The sequence below is a fragment of the Notamacropus eugenii genome, chromosome 5 (assembly GCF_028372415.1).
Source record: "Notamacropus eugenii isolate mMacEug1 chromosome 5, mMacEug1.pri_v2, whole genome shotgun sequence".
NCBI lineage: Eukaryota > Metazoa > Chordata > Mammalia > Diprotodontia > Macropodidae > Notamacropus > Notamacropus eugenii.
This window is the reverse complement of record NC_092876.1, coordinates 103,947,756-103,970,619: the sequence shown is the minus strand read 5'-3', so window position 1 is coordinate 103,970,619 and position 22,864 is coordinate 103,947,756. Positions and strand designations below refer to the sequence as shown.

The following is a 22,864-nucleotide window of genomic DNA, read 5'->3' as shown; positions in this document are numbered from 1 at the left end:
TTTCATAATGTATCTTTATAATCACATAACTGACTCAAAGATGTTGAGAAAACAAGATGTGTGGTTGTTTATGTAAAAAAATAAAAAAGCATTTGGTTTAACGGAGCAAAGTAGTATTTTATTGGCTTTTCTCCAAGGAGGGGTCTTCCATGCATGTGCAAAAATTATACAAGATCCCTTGAAAGATATGACAACAAAGACAGCTTTGTTTGATGACCTTGTGATTATTAATATCAGTGAAGAGATCCTCCCTAGAGCCCAAGTCAAAGATGGATTGCTTAAAGATGGTGAAATCCACCAGATGTCACTGTTTATAGACAACATTGTGCTGATTGCATTAGGCCTTAGAATGATGTAGAGCCTCTTAAATGAATTCTCTAATTACTCAGAAGAGTTTAGTCTAACCATCCACGCAGGAAAATCTAAGTATTTGAAGAATGTCTCTTCTTAATTTTTTTTCTGCATGATCAAGCTCAGATTTTCAGGGTAGGTCAACCTGGGCTGTGTCTTTGGAACACATTATTTCATTTTCTCTTACATTTTCTAGTGGGTGTAGAATAGTTTAGCATTATTCAAATGTCTCTCATTATATTTAAAGGTCTTTCTCCTGATAGACTGGAGAAATTATTTCTGAATGGAATTATTAAATTTAACCACTATGTGTCTTGGAGTTTGAGGCCCTAAGGTTTCAAAGAAATCCTAAGGTTTTGGGGGTTTGTTTTGTTTTGTTTTGTTTTTTCTGGAGGTGATCTGTGAATTCTTCCAACTGGAATTTCATTTTCCATGTTCAGAAGTTCTGGGCAGTTCTCTTCTATTATTTCCTTCATTCTGGTGTTAAGATTTTTTTTGCCCTGTAATGATCTTCTAGGAGTCCTATGATTTTTAGGTGGTCTCTATGCATCCTGTCTTTGACATATGAATATTTTGCTTGCATTGTGATCATATTTTCTTTTAATGTTATCATCTTTTGTTTCTCTTTTTCTAGATTGTCCTTCACTTCTATATATTTGCATTCCCAATTTATTGCTCTTGCTTTTTTTCCCCCTTTGGTGAGGTTTGTCATTGAATATTCTTATTTTTCTATTTTGTTCATTAATTTTTTTATAAGAAATAATTTCTGCTGTCATAATTTACATTTAAGAATAGTGTTATGGTTCCATCTTCTTCTAAAATTCCATAGAGTCTTCTGTCTCATCAAAGGTTAGATCACTTTCCTTTGGTTTGAGGTATTTATTTATAGATTCTTGAACTCATTTCTAGATCTGGAGGCCATATATGGAGGCCATATGTCCTTCTGTAGTAGTATTTTTTTCCTTTTGTCTTGTCTGTTTAAGTTCAAGGTCTCTGAATTTTCTTCTTCTTGAAATCTTTGAGAATTTCAGTCTTTTATCTCCCCCTCTTATTTTTCCTATCACTCACTTCCTGACTTCCTCCCCTCTGATTGTGGTTTCTTTGGGAGCTGGATCTCAAAGTGTCTTAGCATCTTCTCATATTCGACATGGTTCGCATGGTTCACTGTACAAGTCTTTGTCCCAACTAATGTTTAGGTGGTCAGAATTGGCTCCAGTTGAATTCTGTGCTGTTTCCTTGAGGCTTGATGGATTGCTGTATAGCTCCTCACATAAACAGTGTTATTTAATGGTGACTTGTCTCAATCCCTCTGTTCCCAAGCTCTCTGTCCTGGCACTGGCAGTTTAGAACCAGCAGATCAGAGCTTTCCACCACTGGTGCTATGGGGTAGCACCCCCTACCAGGTTTTTGATCCTGAATTTCTCTGACCATGCTGGCTGTTGAGATTTGATCAAACTGGGTCTTTATGGCACTGAAAAGAAGGAAAGAGGACCAGAATTTAGGGGTAGGTTTTCATGTAAGACTATGTTGTGTCCTTAGGTCTGCTAATGCAGATCTACTGCTCATAGAACTAGGGTAGGGCTTCTGAGTGAGCTCAAAGTTGTTAAACATCAGTTCAGGGGCTTGGGGTTTTTAATCTTTTGAGGGGGGGGCTCTTAGTGTCCCAGACCATGGAGATAACCGAATTTACTTTATCTTTAGTGTATAATTTCTGTTTTGAAGAGGTTTCAGAGGTCATGGGAATCAGAGAAAATGTCTAGTCTTCCATTTTACCACTCATGTGACCCAGAAGCCTTGAAGTCATTTAATTTCTCTGGGTCTCTGAAATAGAAAATTTCCAAGGTTGTTCTATATATTCAAGTAGATATATCTCTTAATCAAATGTCTTGACCTAAAAAGCACATGATGAAAGCACAGCTCTTCCAAATACCAGAACTGATGATCCTATGCTCATTTCTGAATTTTAGTTTCCTGCTCATTCACAGTTCCAGAGGATCCAATCTGTAAATCAGAAGGTCCATCTCTTATCCTTTATCCTTACTGACCCTCCTAGAGTATCTTAATATGATAAACTTCTCCCAACACATCTCAGAATTGGCCTGACTTTCCTCAAAGATCATTTTTTTATATGGGTATCACTCAGATTATAAACATCTTTCTTTCCACTGGGTGATGGGCAGCTATAAGTTTCCGCACTTAACTCTTGGATATGTGCTGGGGTTGGAAGCTCAATTCCATGTGGACAGTCTCGGGCGGGTAAAGGTGGGAACTTCTAAATCTTAGAGTTCTCACGAGACCCCCCAGGAAACGACTGGGAATCGAGGTGAACCAAGCTATCTCGTGTATTTCCACCTCTTCCCGTGAGAAACGTGATGGGAGAGAGCTCTCCCCACCCTCGAGATTGTCCCGGATCTGGGCACACCTAACAGGCACGGTATTCAGATGCAAACTATGCGACTGGAGAGCTTAAGTAGGATCAGGAAGGCCTGAAAGCTCTCTTGGGCGGAGGGGCGCGGAGCGGACAGGACACAAGGCTCCGCTTTCCCTCTTTCTTCTCTCCCCTCCCCCTATCTCCCCACTTATACTTCTACTTCCAATCTCTTATTGTAAGATCTTTGCCTCCTTGGGAGAGTCTTCGCTCCCTCCTAAGGAAGAATTCCCCTGCACTTGTAACTAGACCCTGAAATAAAGCTCAACCCTTGTTCGACTCTGGAACGTCCTTTCTCTCATATGAGCATCCGGTTTGGCCAACCGAAGACCTCCAATAGAGGTAAGGGAAGACTCGGGTAGCCCACAGGCCTCTAGGCCTGGCAGATATGGAGATCATCAAGGGCAGGCTGTGAATCTGACCAGATCTCAATATTGTGCCATGCAGATTTCCTCCTAAAATAACAAGAATAAATGGGAAAGAGGGCATGGGAAGATTTTTAGCTACAGTGATCAAAATATTTTAGTTATTGGCATGTCAGTCCACACTTCTACCAAATAATAGCTGATGATATTGAGCATCTCAAGGCTGACGAATTAGATGTGTTGGAAGAAAAAAATCAGGTAGAGTTTTAAGTGTCCCTTTTTTGTCATTTTCTCTAAACACAGCTTTCTTCTCCAGGAGACAATTTGGAAGAACTTATCCTGTCTTTCACAGCTTTCAGCCATGCCATCAAACCTCAATTTTTCCAGAAGGCATTTGGACTCTGCGAAATCACAAAGGCCTTCCTCATTGTCCTTTTTAAAGGCCTTCTTTCTATACAAACACTCCCATTGATAGTAAGCCCTACATAAGCCAGAATAGCACTTGGAAGGATATTGTCCCTGAACTCACTGTCCCATCTATTCTTCTGAACATGAAAGGGAATGGAAGGAGAAATCATCTTTTTTTTTTTTCAAGTTAAGTTTGGACTAGCTGGTCTCTGAAGTCCTTTCCAGCTGTTGAATTCCGTGATTCTGAGAAAAGACATATGATAATACTACGGTTGCCTAGTAATCCAGGCTGGCAATGAATAAAAAAATCAATTTCCTTTGACTTTGGAAAATATTACATTAAAAAAAAAATTTGCAGCAAATAAATATGCACTGAAACACGTCAGTGAAAGGCAATAAGGAGACCAGTGACCTAGAAACATGTGAGTAAAATTGTTCGTCTCACAACAAACCAGAACCAGAACCACAGCCATAACCCAAACTGACAACCATAAATTTAGGAACCAACCAGGAATTATTGAATTTGCCAGCAAGGGAGTCTTACCCACACGGGCAGATACTTCTCCAAGGAATAAAAGGATAAAGTCTATATGGGTTTTAATTTGGGCAGGAGACTTTGGGCATGGGGTACCTCAGGATTGGACAGGTCTATTGCTGGGAGTTAGTAAGAGGACAAGATCTTTTTCAAGTTTGTTGTCTCTTGCAACCCCATCCTAATAGACAGGACTGTCCTTGCTGTTTTACCTGTAAGGAATGTCATAGAAGGGAGTGAGAAGTGGGGGAAGTGTGCTGCAATGCAAACAGGGTCAGGAGCAAGAGATTGAGGAATGGTAGACAAAATGGAGTTGCTTTAGCCATCCACAAGCATTGGAGGGCATTGCATCTCTCTTTTTTGGCCAGTCAGCTTGGGTTAAGTGACTTACCCAGTAGGGTCAGACAGCTAGAAAGTGTCAAGTGTCTGAGACCAGATCTGAACTCAGGTCTTCCTGACTCCTAGCCTGGCACTCTATCCACTGAACCACCTACCTTTTCATGGGTATTGCATCTTAAATTTCCATCTCTTACACATGCCTGCTCCCTGCAACAAAAACCTGAAAAAATCCTCAAGTTCAAGTTATTCTGTTGGTCTTAAACCATGGCTCATGAGCCCCCATTAATTTATTTAGTTTTCCTAGTTAGTCAGAGGACACAATTAGTTAAAAATAAAGTCATTGAATGAAATAACATAGTAAGTAAAGTTGTAAAAGAACATTCTTACCCCAGATTTGGGGCAGGTTAACAAAGTTAGAATATGCTTCCTGCAATATCTTCCTTTCCCACAAGATAAGAGAGATTTTATGCTTTCGAAGCCTTTTGTGGATTTCTTTATTTACTTCCACCACTAGTAGCTGAGATACATGTGGAAACTTTACCCACCTCCTTGGAGGTGTTTTAAAATATGCTACATGATGGGACTGGTCCTAGAAATTTGGGTTTTTTAAGTTTCTCTGCCTTGAAATTTTGGTGATTTTGAATTTGAGCTGACTTATTCCTCAGATTTTATTTTTATGAAATTTGGAATTTTGGAATTTATTTTGTTGCTTTTCTGGAATCTGGTTTGTTTTGATGATTATATAATGGTATAATGACAATGATTTTTTTATTTCTTTTTTAATTCAACAGGGGTTTGTAAATTCTGTTGGAATTTCTAAAAACTTTTTTTAAAATTTTATTTTTGCTTTTATTTTGCTTCACAAAGGGGATTTTTTAAAACCTGCACTCTGAAGGTCACATTTTATTTCACTTTTCTTTTTCCATAGTACGCAGATTTTTTTTTGTAGGCACAGATAATTTTGTTCCATTTTCTAGTTATAAGATGGAATTGTTTATCCAATGATTATTCCAGGAAGACTATATTTATTTCCCATTTTAAAAAATTTAACAGATACTTCTTCAGACAAACTTAATCTTCCATAGTCTATTTGCTATTAATATGAAAATAATACTGTGAAAATATGTTTGTGGTCAATTTTTATTGATATGCTATATCAATGTTATAAACAAATTTTGAATACTTACTGTTTGTGTAATTATTTGCTATATATTAGTATATGAAAAAATTATTAATATGGTTTTCAAGATTTTGAATTGGTCCCAAGTGCATTGATATTGCTTGCTTAATTACTTCATGTTTATAGGCCATTTATTAATCACATAAAGCTTTGCTTTCTGCTAGTGTACAACTTGATGACTAGACTTAATATTTGAGTATTGGTGATATTGTAGCACAGATAGCAGTCTGTTCAAAAGTTGACTGCTAAAGCATTGTAAAGAATTGTACTCTTAGGTCTTGAAAACCTTAGAGGTCTTTTGCCATCATTTGTAGATCTAGATTATGAGGATAAAGACATTTAAAGACTTTTGCATAGCAATATGAAAAATTTGGAAGACTACAGAGCGAAATTTACTGACACAGAAGAGAATGTAACAATTCAAGAAGTTTTGTGCGTATTAGCTGAAAAATTTGGTCATGTTGTATGGTTATGGTTTGTCCTTTATTCGTGACATCAGAAAAATGCTGCCTTGACTTGCAAGCGAATTGGATTTCAGGGAGGGAGGGTTATGCAAAATCACCAGCCTCACTTTCTCCTCCAGAGCCGGTATAGATCAATACAAATGGAGATGATCCACAGTTGTATATCTATCTTCCTAAGGAACTAACTTTGTAAATAGTACCTGAGACTCATATAGCAGTTCATCCTTATTCTCCTTATATTTATTCTATATAAACTTACTTATTATATATGTTCATTGTCTTCCCCTTTCAATTGGAAGTAACACTGTTTGGTAGAGATTACTACATTCATTATATTTCTATCCCCAGCCATAAATGCTTAGTAATTGGTTGTTTGAAACTGAAAGGATGAAAAGGATGGTGGTACCCTTGACAGAAATAGAAAAGTTGGGAGTGGAATTGGTTTGGTTCAGTTTTGGAAATATTGAGCTTGAGATATTCAACAGGCAGTTGATGGTGGGGAACTGAAACTCAGGAGAGGGATAAGAACCAGATTTGTAGATTTTAGAGTTATCTGCATAGAGATATTCAAAGAATCCATAGGAGCCGATGAAATTGATGGAAGAGAGAACATAGAGATGAAAGAAGACAGAGTCCTGGGGCACATAGGGATGGGACATAGATGATGATATAGCAAAAGAGACTGAGAGATTAAGAAAAGTAGGCTAGCCAGGGAAAAAAAGAAGTACCTCCAAAAGCTAAAGAAAGAGAAAGAGTAGCCAGGAGGTTACCAGATAAGCAACTGTGCCAAAAGCTGGGAGAAATCTAGAAATATGAATGATAAAAAATTCTGAAATCAAACAATTGATTTTTGGTAACTTGGAAGAGAGTTGTTTTAGACAAGTGGTCATGTTGGAAGCCAGATTTCAGGGGACTGAAAAGTGAGTTGTGGATGAGGAACTGAAGGCAATAAGTGTTGGTAGATTTTTCTAGCATCTGGGTCAGACACTCAAGTGACTGTTGCACTAACCCCACCTCACCTGTTATGTACAACAATCACTTGAGTCTTCTCCTGCCATTCCATCCTCGTACACTGCTCATTCTCATTCTGAGAATGATTCAAGCTTTCTTAGATTCCAGAAGGTGGCAGAGGTAAAATCTCAAGTACTTTGACTATAGTCACTCATTGAAAGAGAGATGTCTTCAAAGGTCCAAACGGTGAAAGAGACCATTGGTCTTTCTAGTGTTGAATCGATACAGCCCCCTCCTGCTAGTCCTTAATTAGTGCTATTCATATGCCTCACTTAGATTGTATGAGCCTGCAGGACAAACAATATGAATAGTTTTCCTGATTTGGAGAGTTATCAGCAATATGTCAGGGAGAACAAAGAAATGGGACATTCCTGTTTGCACATCTCTGACATTTTCTTCCAAAAGCTGTCTCTCCAGAGGACTATAGAAGATCTGTGACCCACCTGACCCCCCAATTCTGTTCCATGAGCTCTTAGTGGTCAATTTTCTCATCATTCCTCTGCCACTTTCTCAGTATGGGCTGTAGGACAGGGGCTGATAAAAGTTCCCACTCTCCCCTCTAGGGACACTTGATCCATGAAAGGGAAACTCCATCAGGAAAACCAATTTTGCTTCCAACAGAATTAGAGTCTCCTAGTCATGAGCTGAGTGAACACACAGAAAAATCTGGCCATGGGCCTTGGCATCTGTACCTGCACATATAATAATGTGTTCTACCAGTGTCATCTACCAAACTAGACACTTCCTTGTGTGCATGTGTGGATGAATAATATTCTTATTCAAACACAAATAAGTTTTTTTTTTAAATTTTTACAAGGCAGGGAGTGTTTGGAAAGTCACTGTCAAAACAAACTGCTTCTGCATAAATGTTCTCCCCCTTTTTTTCATGCTTTCTATAGCACAAAAGTCTTTCTTACTGAAGTCACTCTTCTATTTGAGTCACTCCCCTATAATCATCACCTCCTCCAAATGATTTCTTCCTAATTTAGAAGAAAGTGTACACAGGGTCAGTCACGGCAACTTCCAAATGAATCAAAAAACAAATCAAAATGAAAACTTCCATTTTACATGCGACTGCTCTTAACATCACAGTATCCTACAAGGGGATTTAAGGAAAGGGGAAACAGGTTGGACAAGAGAAGTTCTGGCCTCTAAAACTGGCTCTCTCCTTTGGAAAAGAGAAAATTAGAACACATCCCTTAAATGGTAACAAAAGATTTGATAGCCCTGAGGAGGTTAAGCCTTTTCCCCCAAGCTCTGAAGTGCTGGCAACTCTATATCTGAAGGGAGGGTGGACACAGCCCTATTCCCTCTTCCAGATGTGGTGGTGGCACTGGAGGTTCCCCTCTATTCTCAATATATATTGTATGGACTTAATTATTTTCATATTGTCTCCCCCACTAAAATGTGCATTCCTTGGAGGCAGAAATTGTTTTTGCCTTTGTGCAGAGCTTGATATGTAGGAAGTATTTACTAGATTCTAGATGGAAGGAGCTGAGGATGGAATTCCAGACCCTACTATTTTCAGCTTCCTCCAGGCTTTAAGGATCCAGTCTGGTGGCTCCTGAGAGATTTCATACTTGACACCAAGAATTTTTCACTATTGAGAATCAATAGACTTTTGAGCATTCACAAGAGTCCAGTGTAACTGTATCCCTTTTGTAGTTGCTTCCACTGTTAACCTTTCTTTTTCCCCTGCTAAGATAAAAAGGCCAAGGGTAGCCACCACTGGCACTCCCTTCAATTGAGTTAAGTTCAACAAATTTATGTCAAGTGCCTCTTCTTGGTCCTTCACTGTATTGGGAAATAGTGGGGTCGGATAGAGACACAATGTTCTAAGAAGTCATTCCCCATGTAGACATGACTTTCTAGATGAGAGGAAGGAGGAGGGGTATATTAAGAAATCAATCAGGCAGTCAATAAGCATTTATTAAACAACTACTATGTGTCAGGCACTATGCTAAGTGCTAGGGATACCAAAAAGAAATGCAAAAACACAGCTAATTCTCAGGAAGTTTACAAGCTTTTAAAAATTATTTTTTATTTATTTCATCCTACTAATCATTTCTTATAGCACAGTAGTATTCCACCACAATCATATATCACAACTTGTTCAGATATTCCCCAGTTGATGGGTATCCCCTTAATCTTCAATTTTTTGCCACCACAAAAAGAGCTGCTATATATATTTTTGTACATATAGATCTTTTTCCATTTTCTTTGATCTTGTTGGGATACAGACCTAGGAGTGGTATTGCTCAATCAAAGGGTATGCACAGTTTTGTAGGCTTTTGGGTGTAAATTGTTTTCCAGAATGTCTGGACTAGTTCACAACTTCACCAATAGTATGTAAGGGTCCCAATTTTTCCACATCCCCTCCAGCATTTGTCATTTTCCTTTTCTGTCATGTTAGCCAATCTGATAGGTGTGGGGTGGTATCTCACAATTGTCCAGTTTGCATTTCTCTAATCAGTAGTGGTTTAGAGCATTTTTTTAATGTAACTATTGATAGCTTTGATTTTTTTCATCTGAAAACTGCCTGTTCATATTAAAAAACCATTTATCAACTGAGGAATGGCTCTTATTTTTATGAATTTGGCTCAGTTCCCTATATATTTGAGAAATGAAGCCTTTATCAGAAAAAGTTTCTCTGCAAAACTCCCATTTCCTGTTTTCTTTCTAATTTTGGCTGCATTCATTTTGTTTGTGCAAAAGCCTTTTAATTTTCATGTAATCAAAATTCTGTTTTACTTCCTGTAATCCTCTCTATCTCTTCTTTGGTCATAAACTCTTCCCTAATCCATAGATCTGACAGGTACACTTTTCCATGAGGAACTCCCAATCTCCTGGGGGAGAAAACAAGCAAATATGTATAAACAAGCAATATGCAGGATAAACAGGAAATAATAGAGGGAATATATATCCTGTATATTAAGAGGGATTGGAAAAGGCCTCCTGTAGAAGATGGTATTTAATTATTTTCCAATTTATTAATTAATTTATTTTTAGTTTTCAACATTCACTTCCATAAGTTTCAAATTTTCTCCCCCTCCTTCCCTCTCCCTCCCCAAGATGGCATGCAGTCTGATATGGGTTCTACACAAACATTCCTATTAAACTCCTTTTCATATTAGTCATACTGCATAGAAGAATTATAACAAATGGGAGAAACCATGAAAAAGAAAACAAAACAAAAAATAGTATGCTTCACTCTGCATTCCTACTCCATAGTTCTTTCTCTGGATGTGGATGGCATTTTCCATCATGAGTCCTTTGGAATTTTTCTAGGTTCTTGAATTTCTGAGAAGGGCTATGTCTATCAAAATCAGTCATCACACACAATGGCTGTTACTGTGTATAATGTTCTCCTGGTTCTGTTCACTTCACTCCTCATCAGTCCATATCAGTCTTTCCAGGTCTTTCTGAAGTCCTCCTGTTCATCATTTCTTACAGCACAATAGTATTCCATTACATTCATATACCATAACGCTGGGATTGGAAGCTCAATTCCATGTGGACAGTCTCGGGCGGGTAAAGGTGGGAACTTCTAAATCTTAGAGTTCTCACGAGGCCCCCCATAATAACAACAGGGAATCTAGGAGGAGACCGAGCTATCTCATGTATTTCCGCCTCTTCCCGTGAGATACGTGATGGGAGGAGCATCCCCGCTCTCGAGGCTGTCCCGGATCTGGGCACACCTATTGTTATCTAACAGGCACAGTATTCAGGTGCAAACTATGCAGCTGGAGAGCTTAATTAGGATCAGGAAAGCCTGAAAGCGCTCTTAGGCGGGAGGGGCGCGGAGCGGACAGGACAGAAGGCTCCGTTTCTCCCCTCCCCCTCTCTCTCCACTTACACTTCTGCTTCCAATCTCTTATTGTAAGATCTTTGCCTCCTTGGGAGATTCTTCGCTCCCTCCTAAGGAAGAATTCCCCTGCACTTGTAACCAGAACCCTGAATAAAGCTCAACCCTTGTTCGACTCTGAGAGTCTCTTCTCTCATAAGACTATCCGGTTTGGCCAGCCGAAGACCTGCGAGAAGTAAGGTAAGAAGACTCGGGTAGCCCACAGGCCTCTAGGCCTGGCACCATAACTTGTTTAGCCATTCCCCAAATGATGGGCATCCCCTCAATTTCCAGGTCTTGACCTCCACAAAAAGAGCTGCTATAAATACTGTTGTACATGTGGGTCCTTTTCCCATTTTTATGATTTCTTTGTGATACAGCTCTAGAAGTGGTATTGCTGGGTCAAAGAATATGCACTTTTTCATAGCCCTTTGTGCATAGTTCCAAATTGCTCTCCAGAATGGTTGAATCAGCTCACAGCTCCACCAACAAGGAATTAATGTTCCAACTTTCCCACAGAGAAGATGCTATTTTAGTTGAGACTTGAAGGATGCCAAGGAATTCAGCAGCCAGAAATGAGGAGGGAAAGCATTCTAAGTATGGTAGACAGCTCAGAAGTGAGAGATGGAGCATTTTGTTTCAGGAATAGCAAGGAAGCCAATGTCAGCGGATCATACAATACGTGGAAGGAGGTCAATAAGTTATAAAATGAGTAGAAAAGCAGGGGAGGGGGGAGTTATGAAGAGTTCTAAAAGCCAAACACAAAATTTTGTCCTTGATCCCGGAGGTGATAAGGAGTTTTTGGAGTCAAGTGAGTATGGGGGCAACATGATTGGACTGGCATTTTGGGACAATCATTTTATTGGCTGCATGGAAGGTGGGACTGGAGTGGAGAGATATATGTGACAGGTAGTCTCACATCATGTAATGTAAAAGCAAAATAAATCTATTTTTAAAAAAAGACTAAATTTTATTGTGATCATAAATTAGTAGAGTAGACAGTAATCCTAATACAATTTCCATTTTGGAGTGATGTCATTGGCAAGGATTTTTTCATGATTTGGTAGAGATGAAAGGGAAAAGGACATGTTTTCATTCAACACTGAGCTCCACCAGGATAAGGACCCACCAATCTCCCACTGTCTTATAAAAACATAACTGGGATGTATGTTCTTTTTTCTACTATCTATGACATTTATTGGGATATCAAGCCTTTTATTCATCATGGGGTACTTAACCCTACAGGAGAATACTTGAATGATTGAGGGGACACAAAATTATGTCATGTGAGTTTTGGCTGAAAGAACATGGGCTGTTTAGCCTGGATAAAGCTTACAGACATGAGAGTTACCTTGAAATATGAATGGTCAACATGTGGAAGAGGGATTAAATGTTTCTGCAGAGTTCCAGAGGGCAAGTAGAAGTTATGGGAAGGCAGGTGTACTCAGTAACATTTAAGAAATTTACATATATATATATATGATTTATATATATATAATTTATATATTTTATATATATTTATATGTATTTAAGAAATATATCCTAACAATTTGAGTTGTCCAGGATACTAAATCCCAATCTGTGGAGGCATTTAAACAAGGACTGGATTAATGATTTGTCTAAAGTGAAAAAAAGACTTTATGCTTCCAGGATAAGGTTAGATCAGATAACTCCTCCAGTCCCTTTCATCTCTTGAGGTTTTCCATCTCCATTATGTTGTTCCTCTTGTCAATAATCTTCAGTGGCTACCCATTGCATAAAAAAGTACAAACTTCTTAGTCAGCTATGCCAGGTTGTCCATAGCTTGAGTTTATACAACCAATCATCTAGCATTCTTCCTCAGTAAAACTTTTTAAATTCAGCCAAGCTGGATGTGATGATTGACGATCTAGTAACAATCACAGTCACTAACTAGAGAAAATAGTGGATGCAATATTAGTGTTCATCATCCCAAGCAAATGCTGTTTGCTCCCATCTCCAAATTTATATGATTCTGCCATCCTGGAATGTCCTTAACCTACCTTGCCACCTAGATAAGTTCTACTGGTCCTTCAAAAGATCTTTCTCAAGTGCCAGCTTCTCCATGAAGCCCTTGCCAATCAATTACTCCAATTCACTTTGGTTTGCCCATCCTCAAATCATCTAGTAGAATGAAAATGAGACTTGGAATCACAAGATCTGGATTCTAGGACTGATCCCATTACTCACTTATTAGCTGTGTGACTGAGCAAATCATTTAACCTTTCTGAGCCTCAGTTTCCTTAACTATAAAATGGGGATAATAACACTAAGAGTACCCATATCACAAGGTAGTTTAGAGAAATGTAGTGATATGTAAGAAGGACAACTTCTCCTATTAAACACCCCTAAATAAAGGTTATTTGCATAAGGTCTACCCCAAAGGGAAGTAGTTAAGACAGGAAGTGAGGTCATAATCTTCTTTATTATAATATCAGAGTCATCCATGGTGCTGTTATCCTTTCTAATCAGGTTCAAAAAGGAAGGTGGAGTAAGTTATTTGAGTCTCTCTAGAGCCTTTTTGCCTTGTTCAGTTTCTTCAGTCTCCACCTCCCTCACTATCCTCCTGATTTTATGGGCTAACCTCAAGAAAGGAGGAAAGGGATGGGCAGGGAAAGAGGGAGGGAGCATTACAAACACAATTGGGTTTGCATCCTTTAAAATGACATCACTATAGATGACCTGATAGGCCAGACAATGAGTACCTGTCTCTTGGATGCAACAAGAGCTGTCCAGTTGATTTGGGGAACAGCTAAGCAGTAAGTATTTCTTTGTTTCAGATTTGGTGATAAAGGATTCTAAGCTTAGGGTGAAAGTATCTTGTGTGAAACTTAGGTTCTGCCTTTCTACATGCCCCAGCCATGAACCAAACCAAGGAAGAGGAATTTGATCTTGGCATGTTTCACTCATATTCATGTCCACACTATATTTACTCACATAATTTCCCCCTTTTTAAAGATATTTTACTACTAAAATGGGAGTGACATGAGATGATACTCCAGCAGTGGTGGGAATTCTGGAAGGTGATTCAAGGGCCCTTAATTTTTCTCCTGAGGCTATAGTAGCAGCTGTTCACTACACAGCAGAGACTCTGAAACTTAGCTAAGAGCAGTGGAAGAGGTGTGAACAGTAGTTAAAAACTGTTTGCTTTCCACTATGAGTTCTTAATTAAATACGAATTCTTCAAGTTTTCCTACCAAGCTAACAAAAGTTTAGAACTATTTGCTGGTGCTAACCCACTGAGAGATAAAACAGAAAGAAAATCTCCCTTATTCCTCAAAATGAAGGAGGAAGAAATACTTGGGGGTGTGAGAGAATGGGAGTAATAATGGTAGTTGTATTATAAGCTATTGGTTAATATGATGAATTCCTTGAAGAGAGGAACATATGTTTTCTTCTTTTATAACTATTATGAATATCCAGCAGAGTATTCTGTATACTGTGGTGCCCAATGAATGCTTTTGACTGACTGGCAATTCAATTAGGATCAGATTGAGGGGGTGAAGCCAAGAATTAGTCCATATTTTGTGCTCTCTCCCAAGTTTGTACTTGTCAAAGGTTTCAATTGATCTCTTCTTCAGTGATAGCATAAGTACTTGAAGGACAAATTGAAGAATTTACCATCAGTACAGGAACTGACCTTGATGCCTTGTTCATCCTCATTGAAAACATGACATGACTGAAAACTTCATGCTAAAAAGAACGGGAGCAAGCGCACAGCCCCGTTTCACTCCATTGGTGACTGGGAAGGCACGAGAGCATTGTCCATTATCTAGAACCCAGGCAAACATGCCATCATGAAATTGACGTACAATACTGATGAACTTCTCCAGGCAACCAAATTTTGACATAATTTTCCATAAGCCCTCATGACTAACAGTGTCAAAAGCCTTGGTCAGATCTACAAACGTTGTGTACAGACCTCTGTTCTGTTCCTGGCATTTCTCCTGGAGTAAACATCATATCAACTGCTCCTCGGCCCTTTTTGAAGCCACTCTGGCTCTCATGTATATGCCCATCTTCCAGGTGAAGGATCAGCCTATTTAGGAGGACTCTAGCAAGAATTTTGACAGCAATGACTAAGAGAGAGATACTCCCCCTCCCCCTGTGATTGTTGCAGGACAATCTATTTCCTTTGCTTTATAGAGATGGACAATGGAGGCATCCTGAACTCCTGGGAATAACCTCCTCTTGCCATATAACCTGGAAAATTTCAGTCAGCTTTTGTATGAACAATGGTCCCCCTACCTTGTAAATCTCAGCTGGAATAGAATCAGTACTAGATGCTTTGCCACATGAAAAGAGCCTAATAGCCCTCAAAACCTTTTCTTCAGTTAGAAGTTCAGCTAAGGAGGGATTGACTTCAATCTGAGGTAAATGGTCAATGACCTCAGCATTGACTGATGATGGTCTGTTGAGAACACTGTGGAAGTGTTCAGCCCATCTCTCTAGGATCATGAGCTTGTCACTAATCAATGTGGCTCCATCAGCACTGATGGAGGGTTTTGGTCCATAAACAGCTTTCAGGGAATCATAAAAGTGTTTTGGATTGTTACTTACCAGCATAAAACCGAATTTCATCTGCTTTCTTACTGAGTCAGGAATCCTACATCTCTCTAAGCTTTGCTTGTACTTTACTTTTAATGGAATTAAATGCTGCCTTCTTAGAGATGGATGAACTCTCCTGCTGGTGTATCCTGTGGAGTTCTCATTTTTCATTTAGCAGCTTCTGAATTTCCCCATTATTTTCATCAAATCAGCCTTGGTGTTTGTGGGTGTTCTGACCCAGATGAGCAAATGCAGTGCTGTTACACCAAATCCCTAAAAGCTGCCCACTCCTTTTCTGTTCCACTGTTGCCACCTGTATGTTCGTTCAACTTTCCCTCCAAGTTAGCAACAAAGTGTTTACATTCAGAGAAGAGCTCTAATTTGTTGACATAAATTCTGATAGTCATTTGGCCTTGGGGACAGCACTTTTGATGAATGGGAATATTTAGCTTGTAAAGGATAAGTCTATGATCAGTCCAGGACTCAGCACCACACATTGCCTTTGTCACTCTCACATCTTGTCTGTCTCTTCTCCTTAAAATCACATAGCCTATTAGATGCCAATGTTTGCTGCAAGGGTGCATCCATGAAGTTTTATTGCTTTAGGTAAACGGAAAACAGTGTTGATGATGAGAAGGTCATGTGATGCACAAGTTTTCAGCAGTAAACGACCATTGCTGTTGCTGTTTCCAACTCCATTCCTCCCTAGGACTCCCTGCCAAGTTTGGTAGTCTGAGACTACTCTAGCATGAAACTCACCCAGAATTATAAGCTTGAACTCTTTTGACACATTGATGATAAAGGTCTGTAGGTCTTCATAAAATTTTTCTTTGACCTCATCAGTGTTTGTCATGGTGGAAGCATAGGCACTGATGATGATGGCATGAAATTTTCCTGTGAGTGGCAATCACATTGTCATGAGCCTGTCATTCATTCCTTTTTGGCAGGCATGCCAGCTTGCTGACTAGATTAATTTTGATTGCAAAACCTATGCCAGCTTCATGGTGCTCTCCTTCACTGTGGCCGCTTCAGAAAAATGTGTATCCAGCTCTAACTTCAGTAAGCTGGCCTTCATTTGCCAGCCTTATTTCACTCAGGGCTGCTATTTGGATGCAATACCTGTTGAGTTCTCTTGCAACAAGAGCAGTTTGTCTTTCAGGTCTACTGGATTTTGTCTATAAGTGTGCATACCTTGCACGTGCCAATGGTGAGTGAAATCATCTTTGTAGATGTTTTTGTACATTTTGTACATTTTTGTGTGTTTCGACCACAGAGCAGGATACCTTGCCTGTTGCAGTAATCAGGCCGGGGTTGGCTAAGCAGACAATTTTTAGGGCAGCTTTTCCAGTCCCCTTCCTCACACTAGGAGGTGAGCAGTGTGATTCTTAAAAGGCCGCTCAGACACCAAGGAGGCTGCCGAGTCCCCCTGCTGCTTCCAGTGAAAAACAACCCTATGGCCTGGACTGCCTGTGTGCAGGGTTGTGACTTCAGCTCCCAGTGTATCTGCACCTGCTGCTTCATCACCTGTCTGTCACAAGTGACTCTGAGACATAATATTAAATTGTATAGGTGATGTTTTTTGATTTGTGCATAAATTGGATTTAAGTGATGCAGCGTTACACCAAGTCGTCAGCCTCACTCTCTCCTCCAGAGTCTTCATAGTCCAATGGCAGGACAGAATGAAGACAACTGGCAATGGCTCAGGATGCAGTAGATGACCTTGGTATCTTCAGTCTCTAACCAAGCTCTAAGTGCTCCACACATCTCCTGCTTCAGCTGCCTTCATGGCCGTTGGAACAAATTGTTCTCATCTGTACATTCTACCAGAGTAAGTCTTCACATGCTTGGAGTAGACTCCAACTCACTCATAGGTTTGAGACCCCTTGGTTACCCTTGGTTTGGCTCATCTGTCGAAACAGTTTACCAGGGGGTGGCTGCTGCACCTGCAGCTTCTTGGAGCCACAGGTGAAAGCTGGGTTTAACAGGTGGACACCAAAAGCGGAAAGCAGCCCTGAAAAGGGTTCAGCACCCATCACACAAAAGGTACTATTCTTTCCTGAATACACTCTCCCTGAACACAATTTGAAACGGCTACAAGACAAAATGGAGGGAGTGTTGGTGCATGATTTTCTGTTTGCAGATGATTGTGCACTCAGTGCAGCCTCTGAAGTTGAGTTGCAACAATATATGGATCAATTCTCTGCTGCCTGTGCTAATTTTGGCCTAATAATTAACCCTAAGAAAACACAGGTGCTCCATCAGCCACTACCACACCATCCATTTGTGGAGCCATCATTACAACAAATGGAGAAGTTTTGAATGCTGTGGATAATTTCACTTACCTTGGTAGTATACTTTCCAGGGATGTACACATTGACAATGAGGTTGATGCACACATTGCCAGAGCTAGCTCAGTGTTTGGAAGGCTCTGAAGAAAAATTTGGGAGAGAAGAGGTATTAGACTGACTAACAAACTGAAGGTCTACAGAGCCATTGTGCTGACCTCATTGTTGTATGCCTATGAAACCTGGACAGTCTACCCGTGCTATGCCAGAAGACTGAATCACTTCTATTTGAACTCTCTTAGGAAGATTCTGAGGACCACCTGGCAGGATAAGGTACAAGACACTGAAGTCCCTGCTCAAGCTGAACTGCCAAGCATTCAAACTATGTTTCAGAGAGCACAACTCCAATGGGCTGGCCATGTTGTTCAAATACAAAATATATGCTTGCCAAAAAGACTATTTTATGGAGAACTCACATGGGGCAGGCGATCACATGGTGGTCAGAAGAATCAATACAAGGATACTCTCAAGAACTTTGGATTTGATTGTGTGACAAGGGAGACACTGGCACAGGACGGCTCAGCATGGCATGCCCACATCAGAAAGGGTGCTGTGTTCTATGAGCAAAGCAAAATTGAGACAGCTCAAAGGAAACGTAGGATGCACAAATTTGGATTATCCACTCCAAATGTTCACATTCACTATTTGTACCCCATCTATGGTAAAGCACTCCAAGCTCGTATTGGTCTGATCAGCCACAGCTAGACACACTGAAACTTGAGTTTATCATGGTGATGTCATTTTGACACTCTTTGAGAATGAAGCACAACAACTATCAACCAACCAACCAACTCTCAGGGCACTGTGGAGATTTTTAATGAGTATGTTGTACTTGACCAATCCAGTAAGCAGGCAGCTGGCACTATCTGCTGATCATTTTGTCCTACGGATTCCTAGATTCCTATGGATGTCCTAGGTAAGTCTTGGTTCTTAAGGAGTAACAAATAATAATAACTTACTTTTTACATAGAACTCCTGAGTGTACAAGAACTTTCCTCACAACATTACTATAAGGTAAGTAGTGACTGTTTTATTAGCCCCATTATAGATGGGAAGGGGCAGCTGGGTGGGACAGTGAATAGACTGCTGGGTCTGAAGTCAGGAAGACTCATCTTCCTGAGTTCAAATCTGGCCTCAGGACACTTACTGGCTGTGTGACCCTGGACAAGTCACTTCACCCTGTTTGCCTCAGTTTCCTCATCTGTAAAAAGACCTGGAGAAGGAAATGGCAAACCACTCCAGTATCTCTGCCAAGAAAATCTCAAATGGGTCAGGAAAGGTTGGACACAACTGAAATGACTTAACAATAAACAGATGGGGAAAGTGAAAAGCCTAAAGAGACAGCTAGGTGGTAGAGTTGATAGAGGGTTGGTCCTAGAGTCAGGAAGATCTGAGTTCAAATCCAACCTCAGATACTCTTTCTTCTTCTGGGGATGATAACCTATCCCCCAGGGTTGTTGTGGAGATCAAATAAGAGAATATTTGTGAAGCAGCTTGTGAACCTTAACCTGTGCTATACAAATGTTTTGTTGTTGTTGTTCGGTTGTATTTCCGTGGAGTCTTCTCGGCAACAATACTGGAGTGGTTTGCCGCTTCCTTCTCCAGTGAGTTCCCATTTTACAGATGAGGAACAAAGGTCAGTAGGGATTAAGTGACTTGCCCAGGGTTACACAGCAAGTAAATGAGTGAGGCCAGATTTGAACTCACAAAGAAGAATCTTCCTGACTCCAGGACTGCTGCATCAACTAGCTGCCCCATACAAATGCTAGCTATTATTAAAGTAAGTTAGTCATAGTCACACTGCCAACACAATACAACACAACAGGCACAGAGTCACAGAGTCAAGACCAAAATCCAAGGCTTCTGATCTTCCATGTACCAGGCTGTCTCTAATAAAATGGAAAACAAAGTCATTCATTGGCCTCCAGGAGCATACACATACACACACACACACACACACATACATATATATATATATACGTGTGTATATATATACACGTGTGTGTGTATATATATACACACACATATGTGTGTGTGTGTGTGTATACGTATATATGCCAGCTAATCTGACTTTGGTCTTTTCCCTAAATTCAGCGTTCCTTCTCCTAACTCTGAGTCTTGACACCAATCTGTCCTCCACTGCTGGAATGCTCTCTCTTCATTAATGTCTACTTCTAAAAACCCTAGCTTCCTTCAAGAACCAGCTGATGCTTGGGGGCTATCTCTCATATGAGGTCTCTTCTGGTCCACTCAGTTACCCTCTACTGTCCCCAAATTAATTTGCATTTTATTTGCTTCTCTGTAAACATTGTTTTTTAAAATATATATATATTTATTCTCCAATTACATGTAAAAACAATTTATGAACGTTCATTTTATAAAAAATTTAAAGTTCCTAATGCTCTCCCTCCCTTCATCCCTCCCCCTATATCAATTTGATATAGGTTATACATGTGCAATCATGCAAAACATTTCCATATTAGTCATATTGTGAAAGAAAACACAGAACAAAAAAAAAATCCCAAGAAAAATAAAGTTTAAAAATGCTTCGATCTGCAATCAGGCTCCATCGGTTCTTTCTGTGGAGCACTTTTCATCATGAATCCCTTGGGATTGTCTTGGATCGTTGCATTGCTGAGATTAGCTAGGTCCTTCACGGTTGACCATCATACACACAGTATTACTGTGTACGATGTTTAATTGTTTAATTAAAGCTCAGAGATCCAGAGCTGGATCACTTTACAGATGAAGAAATGGACACTTAGGGAGGCTAAGGGACTTGACCAACTATTAAACAGAGAGTAAGTTTGAGAGAGATGGATCTGAATCCAGGTCCTGCATGATGACCCTCCCAATTGGAATGAAGAAAGGAAGGCAAGGAGGGAAGCATTTATTAAGCACTTACGGTGTACCAGGCACGAGCACGTTCCAAATATGATGTCATTTGAGGCTCACAGCAGCAGGGAGGATGGGGCTATTCTCACGTCCATCTTAGTTAATAAACTGAGGCAGAGGGAGGTGGGGTGACTTGCGCAGGGCCATACAGCTGCTTCTTGAAGGCAGGGAGGGCCTGGTTCCCCCAGGCCTAGTACACGTGCTTAACAGGAAGAAGGCGCTGGCCTTGGAAGTGGGAAGATAAAGCCCTGGGCAAAGTCCTTCGGCCTCTCTGGGCCTCAGTTTCCTCATCTGTCAAATGCAGGGACCGTCCTCGAGGGCCCCCTGGGTCTCTTCCCCCCGCAGGGACGGCCCGAGGTAACTAAACGAAATAAGCCGTTACTCCCTCACCGGCCGTGACTCAGCCCGCCCGTTCTCTCCGGTCTCCTTGCAGGCTTTGCCCAGCCGAGCCCGCCCGGACCCCCCGGAACCATGTTCCCCTTCAGCGTGAGCAGATGGAGGGGGTTCGGCCGCTTCCGGGCCCTGCTCAGCCCCGCCCCCACCTTCCGCCGGAAGAAGCTGCAGGAGGAGAAAAGCTTCCGGGCAGAGATGAAGCTTTTCCGCGCCAAGATCGAGGCCTTTAGGGAACAGATGGGGGAGTTCCGGGCGAAGATTCGGGGCTTCCGGGGCCGGATCATGGGCTTCTGGGGAGAGGAGAGACCTTTCTGGGAGGAAGAGAAAACCTTCTGGAAGGAGGAGAAAGCCTTCTGGGAAATGGAGAAAGCCTTCCGGGAAGAGGAGAAGGCCTTCTGGAAGAGATACCGCTCCTTCTGGAGGGAGGACAGCGCCCTGGGGCGGAAGGCCCGCAACCTCTACCAGGAGGACCGGGCCCTGTGGGGGGAGGAGAGAGCCCTGCTGGGGGAGGAGAAGGCGCTGTGGGAGGACAAGAAGGCCCTGTGGGGAGAGGAGAATGCGCTGTGGGAGGAGGAGAAGGCCTTCTGGGCCGCGGGCGGCAGCCAGGCCTCACCGAGGCCTACCAGGGGCCGAGCCTGAGCCGAAGGGGCCGCAGCCAGCCCCGGGGCGCCTCCGTTCCATCCTAGAGGCCTAATAAAGTCCAGGCCCTGACAGGGCAGTGAGCTTCAGGGGCATCCCACCATGCCTGGATTCTTCTCCCTGGTCTCTTGGGGTGCCCAGCAAACCTGCAGGCTTCAGTGGGGAAGCGGTCGGGACCCCCTCAGCCACTGAGCTACAGAGAATGCAAAGGTGGGGAGGGAGGGGCAGAGAAATGGAGACAGACAGACAGACAGACAGAGATGTTGCCCTTTCTAGTCCATCACTCTCCCCAAGGCTCCCGCCCTTTGCTGTTGTGTTTGTCCTTTGGAAGAGGACCATGGCATCAAGATGATGACATGATTTGTAGTTGACTTTGATTTGAGTGAGGGAGGGCTGTGCAAGGTCACCAACCTCACCTTCTTCTCCTGAGCCATCTGGGGCCAGTGGCCTGATATTCATCAGGAGGACTGGAGATGACCCAGGATGTCATGAGAGACCCTGGCCCTTTAAGGCTAAGGTCTTATCACATTTGCACTTTGAGTGAAATACATTCAATGAATAGGCTTTAAGTAGTTACTCAAGGGATGGCCCCTTTAATAAAAAAAAAAAATCAGACTGGAGGGGAAGACCCTCAGAGTAAGATTATAGAAATGCTGAGTAAAGCCTTCCTATATCCATAGTTAAAAGCATCAGAGATCTTCAATGGTGTTCTAGGCATAGTAGTTTTTCCAGAAAGTGCTCTAGACCTGGCCCTTCTCAGACAGAGCGGTTATTGTAAAAGTAGTCAAATTCCTGTCTAGAGCTTACCTCCAGAAGTCTTTGGAAGGATTTGAATTTCTTAAACTGTCCACTGGCCAGAGATGAAAACATAACCCAAGTTGATGGGTCAGGAAAGAAAGACAATGTCAAAGTTCTGGCTGCTTAGGTACATGCTGAGTAAGCAGGTTCAGGTTCAGGTCAGGCCACCTGTACTGACTGACAGACTGACTACATAAAAGGGAAAATTGTAACCCCACAAAAAGGTTTTGACTATCTCCAGAATCAGGCCCCCTGAACCAATACTCTGTGGTTTGAGAGGTGTCAAATGTGCCTTTGCCCACAAAT

At 41.2% G+C, this 22,864-nt stretch overlaps 1 protein-coding gene and 1 long non-coding RNA gene across 3 annotated transcripts in view; one reads left to right on the top strand and one right to left on the bottom strand.

Annotated features, from left to right (window-relative positions):
• Positions 1-21,849, top strand: part of CCDC70 (coiled-coil domain containing 70) — a 99,057-nt gene extending 77,208 nt beyond the window's left edge. The window contains exon 2 of the mRNA XM_072610477.1: positions 21,162-21,849. Within this exon, the coding sequence (XP_072466578.1) occupies positions 21,200-21,760 (561 nt within the window). The 5' untranslated portion in view covers positions 21,162-21,199 and the 3' untranslated portion in view covers positions 21,761-21,849. The remainder of the gene's footprint in view (positions 1-21,161) is intronic.
• On the bottom strand, positions 1,403-21,162 carry LOC140504978 (uncharacterized). 2 transcript variants are annotated; one of them, XR_011967298.1, is made up of 4 exons: positions 20,739-21,162; positions 18,250-18,390; positions 17,831-17,916; positions 1,403-1,822 (listed from the first exon to the last, which is right to left on the bottom strand). It is a non-coding gene; the product is annotated as an uncharacterized lncRNA (long non-coding RNA). The 2 variants fall into 2 exon arrangements; XR_011967299.1 differs by lacking the exon at positions 18,250-18,390.
• Positions 21,850-22,864: the final 1,015 nt, after the last annotated feature.